Raw genomic sequence first — 17,735 nt, 5'->3', positions numbered from 1 at the left:
GCGAAATCAGACGCGCTCGTTTTCTCAGACGCTTGCAGAAAAAGGCTTACCAAAACAAAGTTACTGGGTTAATCTTTTTCACGTTTCCTTGGTTGGTAGATGCACCGGGGACCTGATTATAGCACTTAAAACCTGGACAAGTCAGATTTTCATGATATGTCACCTTTAAGAGACAACATTAATCGAGCTCTACAGATCTTATTATCGTGTGTTTGAGAGTTTTGATTTTAGCACTGTCTGCATATTTTCCAAACATATAAATAAATACGTGATTATTTATTGAAATGATTATTCATCACTGCTATAATAATGAAGTTAGCATAGATGTATTAAAAGAAATTCCTGTCATCTGTAACAATACTTGCTGAATTGACTATTTTTCTGCTGTATTAATAAGCACGTTACAGTTATACCACACCTCCATCCTGAGATGTTCTGTCCTCAGTAGAGGACATTATATTTTAGTGAATTTCTCTGAGAACGTGCATGTCACAGTGTTCAGTCTGGATGTCCTGTACAGAGCACATCCAGGGCTTTTCAGAGATATTTCAGAGAATTTCACCATGAACACTCACTCCCTCTCCTTGGTCTTTAAAAATGGAATATTTTAGTGACTTTCTCTGAGACCGTGCATGCCATAGTTTTAAGTCTGGATGTCCTGTAAAGAGCACATTCAGGGTTTTTCAGATATACCAAATGATTGGAAGTTTCACCATGACCACTCCATCTCCTTGGGCTTTAAACAAAAAAAAAGCTAACAATTTAGTTATCAAATGTAACACTCTTATGGAAATATGATAATATTTTGTAATTATCATTTAAATCTGACTAATTTTTAAACTGTTTGTCATAAATCAACATCTCAGGAAAATGTTACGGGGTTTCAAATCAAAATATGACTTTCTGTTATGAAACGGGACATCGATTTCATACATGTCCACTGTAGAGGACACCAGGACTAAAGGTGTGTTTATTACGCATTTTGGGAGACAGAGCGAATAGGGAAAGAAATTATATTTCTATATTCCTATGAAATATTAGATATTATTATGAAAATCTTGGCCATTATTACTCCCATGCTTATTACACTTTTTTTTTTCTTTACATGTTGGCCCAAGAACACATTAATATGCAAATTAGATACAGTATATAGATACATTGTATATAATGGGAAAACCCTCTTATGGCCATTTTACACACACACACACACACTGCATAAAGCAAAATGGTATATCAAATCATCCATATCTTTGTTATATCTTTCATAACATAGTTGAGAATCAAAGTTTGCTATCAAAAAATCCTGAAACCTAAAAACGTATTGATGTTATGCCTATTCATGTTCATTCATGTCTTTTTATTTTTTTTAAATTGAGTCGTGGTGTCCTCTACAGAGGGCATAGCATAAGAATAAAATGGCATTTTTCAAAATTGTTAATTTTATTTTTTCTTATGCTGTAAACAATGTAATGACATGAAAAAATACAAAATTCACAAAACTTTTTTTTCTGGGTCTCAGGCGGCTTTAGCAGAGTATACTGTCATATGGCATATAGCATATCATAACGCCCTAGGGTTTATCACTAGTTATGCAGCGACAGGTGCCTCATTATGTATTTAAGGAAAGATGTTAAATCGATTTGTCCTGCTGTAATTGAGATGTTTTATGAATGTGTGTGTTACAGAAAGAGACGAGTAGTGCTCTGACTCACGCCGGAGCCCATCTGGATCTGTCTGCCTTCTCTTCCTGGGAGGTCGGTTTCTTTTGGTCTTGTCTGCTACAAATGTGACTTTATTTTTACTTCATTTTATTTCCTGTTTTCCCTGTTAGTCATGTTTTCTTTAATGTTGTCTGATTGCCACAGGAGCTGGCATCTCTGGGTCTGGACAGATTGAAGTCCGCTCTCATGGCTTTAGGTCTCAAATGTGGAGGGTGAGTGTGAACACACTGTCCTGTGCATGTTGCTCTCGCTTTAACTGTAGTTTCACATTTAACCGGATTACAAATAAAGCATTCAGAGAGCTGGCAGTCCCTGATTCTCGAGTCTGTATGTAATCTCCAGATGTGTGATTGTTGTGTGTTTGTATTCACTGTAGCACACTAGAAGAGAGAGCCCAGCGTCTGTTCAGCACTAAAGGCAAATCCTTGGAGGCACTGGACCCCTCACTGTTTGCCAAAAACCCAAAAGCCAAGGGACCGAAGAAGTAAGCCTATCTCCATTTGGGAAACTATATAAATACAATGCAGTCAAATTTAAAGGGTTAGTTCACCCAAAAATGAAAATTGGTCCGTAAATTACTCGCCCTCAAGTCATCCTAGGTGTATATGATTTTCTTCTTTCAGACGAATCCAGTCGGAGTTATGTTAAAAATTGTCTTTGATCTTTCAAGCTGTTTAATGGCAGTCAGCGGGTGTTGCATGCTTCAGTCCAAAAAGTGAAAAAGTGCATCCATTCATAATAAAATGTGCCCCCTTTAATGTAGCTTGCGCCAACAGTTGTACACAGAAGCAGCTCCGGGCTGATGATGTATGAGGTCAGTGTTGCGCATGCGCCGGTGAGTCTCGTGAAAACCAACGTTTGTTAACAGGAGCAAAGGAAGCAAAGTTTCCTTACTTTAGCAAAGGAAAACCAGTCTCCTCTTGGCTTATATCGAAATCCTCCGAAAACCTCCATACCTCATGCACCCGGAGCTGCTTCCGTGTACAACAGTGAGCGCAAGCTAGATTCAAGTGATTATTACGTTTTAAATGTGGTTATTTTTCTTACAAAAACGCATCGATTCGCTACAGGAGGCCTTTGTTCACCCCCCGGAGCTGTGTGAGGCAGTTTTTATTAAGGATGGGCGCTTTTTATTTCACTTCTTTTGGACTGAAGCAATGCAACACCCTCTGAGTGCCATTAAACAGCTTGGAAGATCAAAGTCAATTTTTAATACAACTCTGACTGGATTTGTCTGAAAGAAGAAAGTCATATACACCTAGGATGCCTTGAGGGTGAGTAATTTATGGGCTAATTTTCATTTTTGGGTGAACTAACTCTTTAAATTAGTGTAGAAACAAGTGATTTATTAAAATATATTTGTTTTCTTTTAAATGCAGCTCAATCTTGTATTCATTATTTGCCAACTATCTATCTATCTATCTTGTGTCTGCAGAGACTCGGAGCGCAACAAGGAATCTGCTTTTCTTGAAGCTCAGATTTATGAATATGTGGAGATCCTGGGGGTAAGCAGTCTGCCTGCTGTAGTTTTATGTTTAGTCTCCTCTCATTTCACATTTATGCTATCATTTTGCAATATATATGCACTGATCAGCCACAACATTAAAACCACTGACAGGTGAAGTGAATAGCATTGACTTTATCATTACAGTGACACTTTTAGTAAATGACCTTCAGAATAATGTACTTTAGTGTTTCTCTACTAATTGTCTATTTTAGGAATGGTTGTGGTTTGGTGACGTTGGTGTGAATTGTCTGCAGTGATGTTGCTGAAGCTGATGTGTTGTGTGTGTGCTGCAGGAGCAAAGGCAGCTGACGCATGAGAACGTCCAGAGGAAGCAGGCGCGCACAGGAGAGGAGCGTGACGAGGAAGATGAAGAGCAGCCCAGCGAGAGCGAGAGTGAAGACGAAGATAATGAGATCATATACAACCCTAAAAACCTGCCGCTTGGCTGGGACGGAAAGGTACGCTTGCTTTTTATTACGGTGGTTCGGTTTGGTGAAAGGAAATCGGTTTATTAGAGATTAAAACGGAAAGCTGTTTTTTAAATTCAAATTAGACATTGATGGTCTGATTGATGGGTAATTGATGCCAGTCCCTCCAAAACATAATGAACAGTATTAGTAAATAACATCTCAGTTTTTGTAGCATTTTAAGTCGTTTCTATATCACACAGCTCTAGAGGTAAAAGACTGATAGTGTGTCATTAACCTTGTCTTTAGCCGATTCCATACTGGCTGTACAAGCTGCACGGCCTGAACATCAATTACAACTGTGAGATCTGTGGCAATTACACATACAGAGGACCCAAAGCCTTCCAGAGACACTTTGCAGTAAGTTTGCAAGAAAAATTCTCATTCCAGAATTTGTAGTTATGGAGCAGGATCTCAATTGTTTCTATTTTAGCTAGTAATTTTAAAGTCTTTCAGTGCAGTTTCCACATGTTCTGTGGCACCTTTACTAGGGCTGTGACGATGAATCGATGCAGAATAGATTCGTGGATGGATTCTGAGATCTTCCGAATGCATCGCGATTCTCTCTGGAATCGATTCTGAGTTTAGATTCTAACAGCAGATGGCGCTCTACTCTAGTTTTTATCCACACACTCAAATGCTCACATAGAAGAGTGCTGAAGAGTCGTGCAACTTCACCTCGGCTCAGAATGCTTTTATGACGCCAGATTAATGTAAACACAGTCCACTGTGAACACCCTTGTGATTCGCTTCAAACTTTTTGAATTTTATGAATGATTATTTTAGGTTCAAGTGTGTGGAAGGATTTGGAAACCAGCAGAGTACGGCTGTTTCTAAAGCATCTGCTGTTCAAAACTAAGCTCAGAATCGTCTCGGGAAAGAATCGCGATGCATTCGGAAAATCTCAGAATCGATGCGGGATCATTTCTCGATTCACGATGCATCGATTTATTTTCCAAGCCCTAACCTTTACTGGGAGTAATCATGAGAGGACTGCTCGTAACGTGAAATAAAATACCTGCTAGTATGTTACACCGTAACAAATGTAAATGAACAAATGTTTGTCATTTTACTCTTGTGCTGTATTGAAAAGCCTATGACACCTTTGGTGTTCCCAGTCAAAAATCAGTTTTCTGTGTTGCAGGAGTGGCGTCACGCTCATGGCATGCGCTGTCTGGGCATTCCTAACACAGCCCACTTTGCCAACGTTACTCAGATTGAGGATGCAGTATCCCGTGAGTACACCAATTCATCAAAGATATACATAAATCACCCAATTATTGCTAAGAGGATTGATAGTTTTGTTGTAGTTTGACATTACTAGCCTTAAACCCAAATTCATGACACTACAAGGCATTTGTTAATGCTGATATTTCTACCAATATCTATTTTCATAATCAATTAATTTAAAAAAGGTAATGAGGTTTATAATCGTCCCCATCTGACAGCATGTAATTGTCGATGCTAAGAGTTGACTCGCTGTTGAAGGCTGATGTCCATTTGAAACCATTGCCTGTAATAACATTGGTGTCAGTTATTCATTAAATCATTTTTGATGCATGTTGTTTGAATAACACAAAAGGCACACGTTTTGGAAATTGACCCTCATGGTAACGGTCCTTGCACTTCAAATGAGTTTCTCTCTTTTCTCTGGAATAGTCTGGTCAAAGCTGAAGTCACAGAAAGCATTAGAGCGCTGGCAGCCAGACACAGAGGTGAGTTATTCTCAAACGCATTCAGTAGTCTGACATTACGCTGAGTGAAGCCACATTCAGCTGTACAGCTCTGTTCTGACTGAAGCGGCAGGTTTAGCCAGTGTTAATCAGCTGTTCAAACTCTGCTTCGGCTGCTTGATATGTTCCTTGTTGGAGAGTGAAAGATTAGTGACGTTTTCAAGTGGGAATAAATCTTGAGACTGGATGTTTATGAGTTCAGAAACGAAATATATATATATATATTTTTTATCTTGCAGGAGGAATATGAAGACTCCAGCGGAAACGTGGTCAACAAGAAGACTTATGAGGATCTGAAACGCCAGGGGCTTCTGTAGCATGACAAACAAGATCTCTGAACACAAAATACTCGCAGTGTAAATACTGAGGCAGAAATGTGATAGTTTAGTCTTCTTGTCTTTTCCAGTTTGTGAGAAATGTGATTGGTCTTTTTGAAAGCGATCAGTTTGTACATTTTTATTACTATTTGATTATTCCCAATTTTTCTCATTTGGTGTCTTAAATATGAGACTTTCATTAATCAATAAATTGTAGTACATTTTGTGAAAAATTATTCCTTGTGCAGCATGCTGTTTTTAACCAGTCTGGAGACTTTTAAGCCTGCTGCACAATAAAATCAGACCGTGATATGGTTTTACTTTTATCTGTCATTTCAGTAAAAAATATTCTGACCCCTTCATTTTTCCCAACATTTTATGTTGCAGCCTCCACATCAGTCTACACTCCATACATCATAATGACAGCGTAAAATCAGATGTGTGATGACTGCAAATGAAAAAAGACTGTATTAAAGAAAAAAACAAAACTTTTTTTTAGATAAACACAAAAATGCAGATTTACACTGTGTATCAAAGTGAATTCCACCCTGTTAAATGTCCTCTGTGTGATGAGAGCACAGCTGTATCAATAGATCTCTTCGGGATAACAGCATCTTGCCAGATCTTTCCCCAAAAGATTATAAAAGTACAAACCCATTCTGCCTTTTGCCAAGATTTTTTTGATGCATCGAAAACTTTTTTTGTGACTCTTGAAGGATTCAAATAGTCAGTTTGGTTATAGAGTGAGATTTTAACCATTGTTTCCATTAGACAAACGGTGTAGTTTACCAATTTTACAATCAACATTAGATTAATCTGATGAAAAAGTATTTGCTCAGTTATATTGTATATGTGACCCTGGACCACAAAACCAGTCATAAGGGTCAATTTTTCGAAGTTGAAATTGAGCTACAACTATTTGAAAATCTGGAATCTGAGGGTGCAAAAAAATCTAAATATTGAGAAAATCATCTTTAAAGTTGTCAAAATGAAGTTCTTAGCAATGCATATTACTAATCAAAAATTAAGTTTTGATATATTTACGGTAGGAAATTTACAAAATATCTTCATGGAACATGATCTTTACTTAATATCCTAATGATTTTTGACATAAAAGAAAAGTCGATAATGTTGACCCATACAATGTATTTTTGGCTATTTCTACAAATATACCCCAGCGACTTCAGACTGCTTTTGTGCTCCAGGGTCACAAATGTGTCAATGACAGAAGTTCAGCTGTAGTTTTGTTTTAAAGATTAAAAAACAGAAGACCAACACTATCTTACTGTTTCTCATTTGTAAGCCACTTCAGATAAAAGTGCATGGTAAATCTACATGAAATATTAATATTCTGATGTATTACATAGCTCAGAGTTGGCATATAACAGTACAACGTGTAAAATCTCTACATTTTATTTACTTCTAATAGTTCTGCTGATGATTGACGACCATAAACATTGAACCCAGGATAGAGCGGCTGAGTGAATGTGGTCTGGACTGTGGATGAGGCTCGTTGTGTCAGAGACGCTGTAGAAGCACAGAGTTCCTGCACTGTGATCCACATACACTCCTATTCTCCTGCAGCTGGAGGGAACAGGGAGTTTAGTCTGCTTGTTATTGTGCCAGAATGAGAAACTGGAGGGAGAGCAGGACAAACTCCAGGACTGATCATTAAATCCAAAGAAACACTCATAACCCGATCCCTTCCTGCTGATGCTCTTATATGACACTGATATACCAACACCATATACAGATCCACTCCACTCCAGCTCCCAGCAGCAGCGTCCACACACACACTCTCTGTACACAGCACCTGAGGATAATAATCAAATCTGTCCGGATGATCAGGATACGGCTGGACTGTGCCAGTGCAAGTCACCACTCTATTCCCTTCAGACAGAATGAGGCATTTATGTGCAGTGTTTGGATCCAGAGTGAGCTGATGGGAATCTGATGGAGAGAAAGAAAAAAAAAACAAAACACTGGAATCAGGAGTTGTTGAAAAGTTATTTTTTGTTTTAAAAAGATTGGTATGATCTATTCACTTGATCTGTCAAAATCTATGGAGAGAATTTTGTGCCAATATTCATCAAACAAATCCAGCGTTTTGTAAATAAACACAATCTGCTTTGCAAAGAAAAACTCAACTTTCAAACAAACGCAAAGTGATTTGCAAATACAAAACTCCACTTGAGAGAAAATGCAGAGGTATGGACAAATATATGTATTGTGTGTTACAACTGTGAGACTCATTTGACTTTTTATGAGGAAACTTGACGATTTTCTCACAAATGCTGCAGGCAGATTTTCTCACAAATGCGTGCAGGCAGATTTTCTCACAAATGCGTGCAGGCAGATTTTCTCACAAATGCGTGCAGGCAGATTTTCTCACAAATGCGTGCAGGCAGATTTTCTCACAAATGCGTGCAGGCAGATTTTCTCACAAATGCGTGCAGGCAGATTTTCTCACAAATGCGTGCAGGCAGATTTTCTCACAAATGCGTGCAGGCAGATTTTCTCACAAATGCGTGCAGGCAGATTTTCTCACAAATGCGTGCAGGCAGATTTTCTCACAAATGCGTGCAGGCAGATTTTCTCACAAATGCGTGCAGGCAGATTTTCTCACAAATGCGTGCAGGCAGATTTTCTCACAAATGCGTGCAGGCAGATTTTCTCACAAATGCGTGCAGGCAGATTTTCTCACAAATTCAATTGAGCAACTTTCTTTTCTAAAAACAGCAGATGGTGCTGTCGGTCATTTTATGCTAGTTTCCCGAGACCCGAAACACCTGTTTATCTTTTCAGACCAACATGAGTGGGGAACAGGTGAGTTTCTCTTACTATATCTATAATTAACCATATAGATGTTTTCACAAAGCGACCCTACTACAGTGTCAGTGAAATTCACAGTAAGTGCTGTAAAGTTGTTAACATGATTGATTAGTTCAAAAATCAGTAGTAACATTTAAACTAAACATTTAACTAGGCAGTCTTTCCCTATAAAAACTGATCAATTCTCCGTACCTCTTATCCTCTGTTGGATCGCGGGATATAGAATATATACATATGTTGATACAATTGTTCAACATTCAAAACAATGCAGGGGTATAACAATATATCGTGTCACAATATATTGTAAAACTAAAATGCAAATGTATTATGGATAGCGTCAATATTGTGTACCAAAAATGAAAGCTTAGACAATGTAATTTAGTATCAGATATAGTGATATCACGCAAGAGGTCATTAATTATTAATAAAAAATTATTGTAACACTGTGCAATCATTTGTGTCTAAAATAATTATGTATTTTTTAGCTTAGCAAAATGATGAATAATTTCTCTTCTGGTGTCACTCTTGTCCTGTGAATTGGGGAGAAGGATCAAGTTCACACTGATATAATACTAAATTCAGGATGTCATTTACCTTTATAAAGGCCAATATTTTTTTTTTTTACCTTATTAAATGTATGCGTCATCTTTCAAGTCAAATTCTTACAATTAATCAAGAAATGTAATACACTACAGGGCTGTTACCGATCAAATTAAATAATTACAAAATTACAACAGCAATAAATAATGCTACATCATGTTAATTTTTACCCCAGTATGTTTTTTCTGTGAGTTTCTTTATGTGTGCCGTTATGCTCATTTGATTTGATTTCTCCATGAAAGTCTCTCACAGAGACAGACAGCATGAGCCTCAACAGCGTGACATTGATAATAGAAATACACTATCCATTATCAATCGCTGTTTAAGCTGAATGTAATAAAATCAGAAGAATCATTCGCGCGTTTTGATGCGTGATTATATTTTGTCACTTAAGTTTTAATCAGGCTATTAGTCCTGTCGGGCAAGTACAATTCTCAAGCCATTTTTCAGTAAACTTGCATGAACCCATTTAAAGTAGTTCGGAGGCTGGACAGCGAGCTGGTGTTCGACTGTATTCTGTAAACGCAATTCTCTCTGATGACGTGGTAACTACAGCGGGGGGGGAAAGTCCTCTGGATGGACACTCACTGGGTCCGTTAGACTGGAGACATTTTTGTGGTAATGTGACCAAACATATTTAAGACCTACTGAATCTGAATTTAAGACATTTTAAGACTTTTTAAGGCCTTATTTTAGGAAAAATTTATTTAAGACTTTTTAAGGACCTGCGGCCACCCTGTGAATATTGGCACAAAATTCGCTCCATAAAAATCTCTTATTCTCACCCTGAAAGTTTGTATCTGGAAAGTTTGGTGTCCAGATTTCCCCTCTCTTATGTCTATCTCAACTTTCTTTAATATTTATCTCTTTTGTGTAGCTGAATTATAAAAGCTCTTAGCTCAGATTGAAAAAAGTGCTTTTTCGAAAATGGATTCATTTTAGTTAGTTATGTGGTTTTTTTTTTTACATAAACACAAATACAAACACATTCACATACAGGCCTACAGTTCACACACGAGCACAGAAACCTGTAGATATATGGACAGAACAGACAGACACGTCAAGCTGCATTTTTAGAAATGCACTGGATTTGTCATTGTAATGTTGCTATGGTGATGATCAGTCATTATTAAAGGGGTCCTATGATGCGATTTCAAATGTTCCTTTCTCTTTGGAGTGTTACAAGCTCTTGGTGCATAAAGAGGATCTGTAAAGTTGCAAAGACTAAAGTCTCAAATCCAAAGAGATATTCTTTATAAAAGTTAAGAGTCAACCACACCTGCCTAAAACGGCTCGTTCTAACACGCCCCCACATACCTACGTCACGATGTGGGAAGGTTTGCATAACGCCGCCCAAATTCTTTCACACAAAGAAAGAAGACGTAACTTTTATTCTCGCTGTAGTAACTCCGGCCGGACAGGGCATCACAGTATGGTAGGGGCGTAACATTTCCGTCACACGCTTGAGGTATTCGGCCAATCACAACGCACTGGATAGCTGGCCAATCACAGCACACCTTGCTTTTCAGACCGATGAGCTTTGTAAAAATCGACGCGTTTCAGAAAGGCGGGGCATAGAGGAGAAACAATAATGTACAGTATGTGGAAAATAATGTGTTTTTTGAACCTTAAACCACATAAACACATTTCATTACACCAAATACACAAAATAATGTTCTTTTTAGCAACGTCATATGACCCCTTTAAAGTATGAGTGAACTATTGGGCATCACATTAATATCACATTATGTATTTGTATTTTGGTTTGTAGTGGTTTTAAGAAAGTAACTTGAAATGAAACGAGTATTAATTATTAAATTAGTTTTAAATATTATTAATAAGGTAACCTTAGAGAAATAATTAGTAATTCAAAGTAAACTGCAGTAATTTGTACTCACTTTGCCTTGACTTTATATGATTATTAATGAACTGTGAACACTGATAATGTTTTCTATCACTTTTAATTAAATTTTCTAGATGAAATATCTTACTGTGTGTCATTGTGTTTGTTAGTGACTTACATTGTAGGAGATCCTCTCTGGTCCTGGGAACAATGTTACTGTGAGGGACTGAAAATAACAGATCGAAACACTCAGTTAGAGAGAAAATAATACCTGTATTCATTCCTTAGACATTTCTCACATGCTCTAAGATTTTCTATATGATATTAGATTATTTTTGTTTCATTACAGAGAGCAGCTGAATCTGTAATATTTTACCAGATAGATTTTTCATCTCCTCTTTGCAGAAATCCTCCAGTTTCTGTCTCAGCTGACAGACAGATTCTCTCACGCCATCAAAAGAAAAGAGGAAACGGACAGAGATGTTTTCTGTAGATTCAGGAGGAGCTGAGAAAGACTGAAGACGCTACAGGAATAAAAACAAATAAACCAGAAAAAAATCTAAGAAGAACATAACCAAACGCAAAGATACTGTACACTACATACACTAATAGACATATTTAATAGTAGCTTCCACAGTCACTTTTGAAGTTCAGGCAAATATGACCTGGATAATAAAATATTAGTTAAAAAAACTGTTGTCCATCAACCAATTTTTCACTAATGAAATATTTAGCTACCCACAAAATGAAATAAATAATGAAATGTGAATAAAGATTTATGCTCTCATGAGGCATCACAGAGGAGACGTTTTTAAACATAATTAGGTTGGCTTTCTCTGATCTGCTATTTAAGCTTCTTATTATTCTTATGAGACTAACATTTCTGAACGCTACTCCTCCTAGAGCTTTCAAGCTAGAACCACCAAACTCAGCCCAGCTCGTCAGACTGGTCTGACTCGGGTTGCTATATCTTTTCAGACTGATCCGACTTTTGTACAAGATTGAAAATCATAACAATCCCATAGACCTACATTGACGGAATGTTCAAATGAGCCAAGACTATTCAAAATTCAAATCTAAACACACAGAAGGGAAGTCTGATTGAGTCTAATGGGCTTCAATGTACTATTTCTAATCCATTCAAACTCATCTATCTAATACTTCTAAACTATCTATCTATCTATCTATCTATCTATCCTAGCGATATGCTAATCATGCTAGAAACGTACTAACAACATGCTAGGAGCATGCTAATCATGTTAGAACATGCTAGCAACATGCTAGTAACTTGTTAATCATGCTATCAACATGCTAGTTACTTGCTAATCATGCTAGCAACATGCTAGTGACATGCTAATCGTGCTAGAAACATGCTAACAACATGGTAATCATGCTACAAACATGCTAGCTAAATGCTAGTAACTTGCTAATCATGCTAGCAACATGCTAGTAGCATGGTAATCATGCTAGCAACATGTTAATCGTGCTAGAAACATGCTAGCGACATGCTAGCAACATGGTAATCATGATACAAACATGCTAGCTAAATGCTAGTAACTTGCTAATAATGCTAGCAACATGCTAGTAGCATGGTAATCATGCTAGAAACATGATAGTCACTTGTTAATCATGCTAGCAAGATTACAATTATATTTGCTAGTCTTGGCTCATCTGAACATTCCGTCAAACTCCAACTGTCAAAATTCAAATCTAAACACACTGAAAGCCCATTAGACTCAATCAGACTTCCCTTCTATGTACTATTTCTAATCCATTCAAACTCATCTATGCAAACATGCTAGCAACATGCTAGTAACATATACTAATAATGCTAGCAACATGCTAGTAACATGCTAGTTTCTTGCTAATCATGCTAGCGACATGCTAGTAACTTGCTAATCACGCTAACAACATGCTAGTAACTGGATAATAATGCTAGAAATATGCTAGTTACTTGCTAATCATGCTACCAACATGCTAGTAACTTGCTAATCACGCTAGCAACATGCTAGTAACTGGCTAATCATGCTAGAAACATGCTAGCAAAACATGCTAGCAACATGCTAGTAACATTCTAATTATGTTAGCCAACATGCTAGTTACTATGCTAGTATCTATCTATCTATCTATCTATTTATCCTAGCGACATGTTAATCATGCTACAAACATGCTAGTCACTTGCTAATCATGATAGCAACATGCTAATAATGCTAGTCATTTGCTAATCATGCTATCAACATGCTAGTAACTTGCTAATCATGCTAGAAACATGCTAATCATGCTAGCAATATGCTAATCATGCTAGAAACATGCTAGTAAAATGCTAATCATGCTATAAAAATGTTAACAACATGCTAGTAACATGATAAGAATGCTAGCAAACATGTTAGTTACTAATCATGCAAACAAAATGCTAGTAACTTGCTAATCATGCTAGAAACATGCTAGCAACATGCTAACCATGCTAGTGACATGCTAGTAAATTGCTAATCATGCTAGAAACATGTTAATCGTGCTAGAAACATGCTAGCGACATGCTAGTAAATTGTTAATTATGCCAGCAATATGCTAGTAACAGGCTAATCATGTTAAAACATGCTAATCATGCTAGAAACATGCTAGCAACATGCTAGTAACTTGCTAATCATGCTAACAACATGCTAGTTACCTGCTAGTCATGCTAGCAACATGCTTATCATTTGCTTATCTTGCTAGCAACATGCTAGTAACATGCTAATCATGCTCGAAACATGCTAGCGACATGCTAGTAAATTGCTAATCATGCCAGCAATATGTTAGTAACAGGTTAATCATGTTAAACATGCTAATTATGCTAGAAACTAAAGATAGATTAGTTAGATCTAATCTATCTACATTTTCAAACTTCAGGCTTTTACAACTGCTTTAAACTTTCAGGCTAGGCTTTCTCAAGCCAACCTAAAGTTTGTCTTGACTAACTTTTTTATCTAGTCAAAACTATGATTTTAGTGATTCAAAATTTGGCAAATTAAAATGCACAATCATAATGGATAATAGTATCTATTATTAGCATGTTTCATTAGGTGACCTCATTACTGCAGTGTAACTGAGTGAAACCAGACCGCATTTCTGTCCGCAGAATGATGCTTATTGTATCCTCAATCAAACAGTGTGGCTCAAATAATCACTGATAATTAAAGACTTTAACAGACTTTAACAGCAGATCTTGCTAAAAATCCATGTGTTTTTTCTCTCTAGAACTCCTTTACCTGCAGGAAATGTATGTGATCGTCTGTGAGTGAGAGCTGCTCCAGCACAGAGTTTCTCTTCCTCAGATCTTCAATCTCTTGCTCCAGTCGCTCCATTTGTCCTTCAGCTCGACTCACTGCAGTCTTTTCCTGATCTCTGATCCGCTGCGTCACCTCAGAGCGGCTTCTCTCAATGGAGCGGATGAGCTCAGTAAAGATCCTCTCACTGTCCTCCACTGCTGTCTGTGCAGAGCGCTGTTAGACACACATCACAATCAGCTCTTACTGCTTCCTCACAGCCTGAGAGCCACAGCGGCTTCAGCGGGACTGAAAGAGGAGTCCAACCTGAGTCTCAAACTTCTCTTCTTCTCCAAACTCACCTTATGAGACTCCACAGCCTGTCTCAGCTGCTCGAGATCTTTCTGTCTCTGCTGGATTCTCTGCTGGAGTTTTCCCTGTGTCTCCTTCAAGTGTTTCTTTAGGATAAATTAAAAAAAGTCAACCTGAGACAAATACATAAATGATCATTTAAAATGTTCTACTTTTCCTAAAGCAGGGCATGTATAATTATTACTGTCATCATCATTATTCTACAATGATGAATTAATGTAAAGCAGAAATGGACATTCAAACTGAATGCAATTTGCAGCAAAAAAGAAACTCGTGTTTAGTTAGAGTCGGGGACTTGAGCGATGTGACAAAGGTGAGCAAAGTTCATCTTGTGCTGAAATGCACAGAGCCGTCATGTAGTAACTCCCAGTGGGACTGAAGATCACATGATGCACTCATGATACAGCTGGATACTGCAGTGAGCAGGAACACTTGAAGAGCCAGCATTAAAACATCAATGTGTCTAATTTCAGTTCATACCTCTTTCTCTGTCCTCTCTGCTGCAGTTGATACAGTCTCATGGGTTTTATGTTCTTCCATTGCACACATCATGCAAACACACTGCTGGTCAGTACGACAGAAAACCTCCAGAAGCTTATTATGTTGACAGCAGATCATCTGCTGCAGTCGTCCAGTGGCATCAGTCACTTTGTGTCTCTTTCCTGAGCGAAACTTCTGATGAAGCTCAAAGTGAGTTTGACAGTAAGACTCCAGACACACCAGACAGGACTTGACGGCTTTGTGTTTTCTCCCAGTACAGATGTCACACTCCACGTCTCCAGGTGGAGCAGGAACAGCAGCTTTTAGTTCGGTCTTCAGTTTCTCCACCACTTCAGCCAGCATGGTGTTTTTGCTTATAGTAGGTCTTGGACTGAAGGTCTGTCTGCACTGAGGGCAGTTGTAGACTCTCTTCTGATTCTCCTGATCCCAGCAGTCTGTAATGCAGCTCATACAGTAACTGTGTCCACAGGCAATGGCCACTGGGTCCTTCAGGAGATCCAGAAACACTGGACAGCTGAACTGCTCCTCTGAAACAGTGGCTTCAGCCATTTCACTGCATCTACACCAATACATATAACAGCAGATCAGTTTCAGTTTCTTTTGACTGAGCTTCCTGGTTCTGTGTTTGAGAGATGTGTGCAAAACAGGCGTGTCTGTAAACAACTCACACACTGAAATGTCCACTAGGTGTCGGCCTCATGCAGAAACTGTTAACGTGTATATAATACCCTCGTCTTTGAGGATGATAACGGTGATAGAAACAAGCTTGATGATGTACTAGCCAAATTTACTGCTCACTGTTTACCTAAAAAGAATGAAACTAATAAGACATGTCTCCCTGCATGCTGCATTAAACATTGTTTGATAGTTTCTTAATGGCATCGTAACCTGCGAGAGTGCGCTGGGATCGGAGACAATCCAAAGTGCGCAGTCATCAGTTAATGCAGGGGAGAATGGGGTATGGTTGTAACAAGCTGTAACACCCCCAGTTCCACCAATCAGGGATAAGATAGGAGTCACATTATCAGTGTGTGGACCCACCAGAGTTGCCAAGTCCGCATATTATACGCGATTTTGGACTTATTTTTTTGTAAAGTTGCGTGGAAAAATCCAGGGTCGGGGGGTTGCGGATTTTTGGACTTGTTTAAAAAAAAATATGGTTGCTCGTTAGGAAAACCTGACAAGCAACTTCGTTTCTTTTTATTTATGTTCACTGTATTCTCCAGCGCATTGATTGACACTCTGTCTGCTCACAGTTAATAGCCAATCAGTGCAAAAATATAAGTGCTGTAGCATAATGTGCCAAATATTCCGCCCCCTCCTCACGCGCCTTCTTTTTGAACGTGATTTTTCTTCAATGAGGGATTGGAGACAAATCACGTTCAAAAAGAAGGCGCGAGACGCTGTAATCCAAGCGATGATAGAAGTAGACGTAGAGGAGTCTTTTCTTTTATAAGGTAGTCTAATTTTTTTTATTTTTACAATGTTTTTGTAATGCATTAATTATCACGCGCTGTAATAGAAAAAAAAAAACAAGTAGACCTATATTAATACTAAGAGTAAATATGGTTCAAATAGCCAATATTTTAGTAGGCTCTATGTTACAGCTCCCCTTTGAAGCTCTTGTGTTTTTCTCCTTCATCTCTCCAATCCTATTCTGCTCACAGGTGATTGGAGATGAGTTTTGTTCCATGCTTTGCTGCAGTTTGCTGATTTTTGTAAAATAACTTGTGTTTTTGCTTTTCATATAAAATGGTAGTTTCTACGGAGCCCCTAAAGGGACATGGCGGTGAAAAAAAATCAGATTAAGTGAAAAAATTTGGGGTGGGAGGAAAAAATATTTGTCAGATTTTTTTGCGTTCTCTCGCAAAACTTTTGCGTTCTCTAAATGCTTAATTAATGGACTAAGATAGTGGTATAAAAAGGCCAAATATGCTTTAGAATTTATTAAAAATATATTCTGTGTACATGCAAGCAGATGAGCCCATATGAGCTGAATTGCATGATAAGCGTTTTCTTCCCCATAGAAAACCGCGCTTAACGAGGCTTAATATAAGAAGACAGTGATATAAAAAGCCCAAATTTTATATTTTATTAAAAATATACTACAGGCAATCAACGCAGTAATCCATTAAGCCAGTGGTTCTCAAACCTTTTACAATGGCGTACCCTCTAGGGCATTTAGCCTAACATTCTTCTGAGTACCCCAACTTAGACCGCAGTCACACCTTTTCCATTAAGGGGCAATATTTGCCCCCTTAAATATATTTACTTGTGCATTTTTACTGTAATAGAGGCAAAGTTTTTATTACTTGTATGTCATCTTTTATGTCATATTCTTCACATTTCATTAAGTGTATTATTAATATAATAAATAAAGCAATAAATGATGGCAAAACGAAGTTATACTTGTAGATTCAAAACTAAAATCGCCAGTAGGTGGCGACAAGTCACTGTCTAATGAGCAATGCGACGCATTCGTTCATTCAGTAACGAAGCAAATGGTTGTAGTTATGAAAGGGTTATTAATCAGTTCCGATTATCAGTACTCTCCGACCCTTACAAAAAAATCCTGCAGTCATTCCTGAAGGAAAAAT

The 17,735-nt window shown here is 37.8% G+C and overlaps 1 protein-coding gene and 1 pseudogene across 1 annotated transcript in view; one reads left to right on the top strand and one right to left on the bottom strand.

Moving 5' to 3' along the window:
- LOC107693991 (splicing factor 3A subunit 3) overlaps window positions 1–5,982 on the top strand; it is a 9,753-nt gene extending 3,771 nt beyond the window's left edge. Inside the window, exons 9-17 of the mRNA XM_016493608.1 lie at window positions 1,686–1,754; window positions 1,866–1,933; window positions 2,098–2,205; window positions 3,157–3,226; window positions 3,522–3,686; window positions 3,945–4,055; window positions 4,840–4,930; window positions 5,355–5,410; window positions 5,668–5,982. Coding sequence (XP_016349094.1) covers window positions 1,686–1,754; window positions 1,866–1,933; window positions 2,098–2,205; window positions 3,157–3,226; window positions 3,522–3,686; window positions 3,945–4,055; window positions 4,840–4,930; window positions 5,355–5,410; window positions 5,668–5,745 — 816 coding nt within the window. The 3' untranslated portion in view covers window positions 5,746–5,982. The remainder of the gene's footprint in view (window positions 1–1,685; window positions 1,755–1,865; window positions 1,934–2,097; window positions 2,206–3,156; window positions 3,227–3,521; window positions 3,687–3,944; window positions 4,056–4,839; window positions 4,931–5,354; window positions 5,411–5,667) is intronic.
- A 994-nt stretch (window positions 5,983–6,976) lies between these two features.
- Window positions 6,977–15,703, bottom strand: LOC107693996 (tripartite motif-containing protein 16-like; annotated as a pseudogene).
- Between the last annotated feature and the right edge of the window lie 2,032 nt (window positions 15,704–17,735).

Source organism: Sinocyclocheilus anshuiensis, unplaced genomic scaffold, assembly GCF_001515605.1.
Source record: "Sinocyclocheilus anshuiensis isolate Anshui unplaced genomic scaffold, SAMN03320099.WGS_v1.1 scaffold2456, whole genome shotgun sequence".
NCBI classification, from domain to species: Eukaryota; Metazoa; Chordata; class Actinopteri; order Cypriniformes; family Cyprinidae; genus Sinocyclocheilus; species Sinocyclocheilus anshuiensis.
Note: the sequence above shows the minus strand (reverse complement) of the source record. Positions and strands in the feature narration are given on the sequence as shown.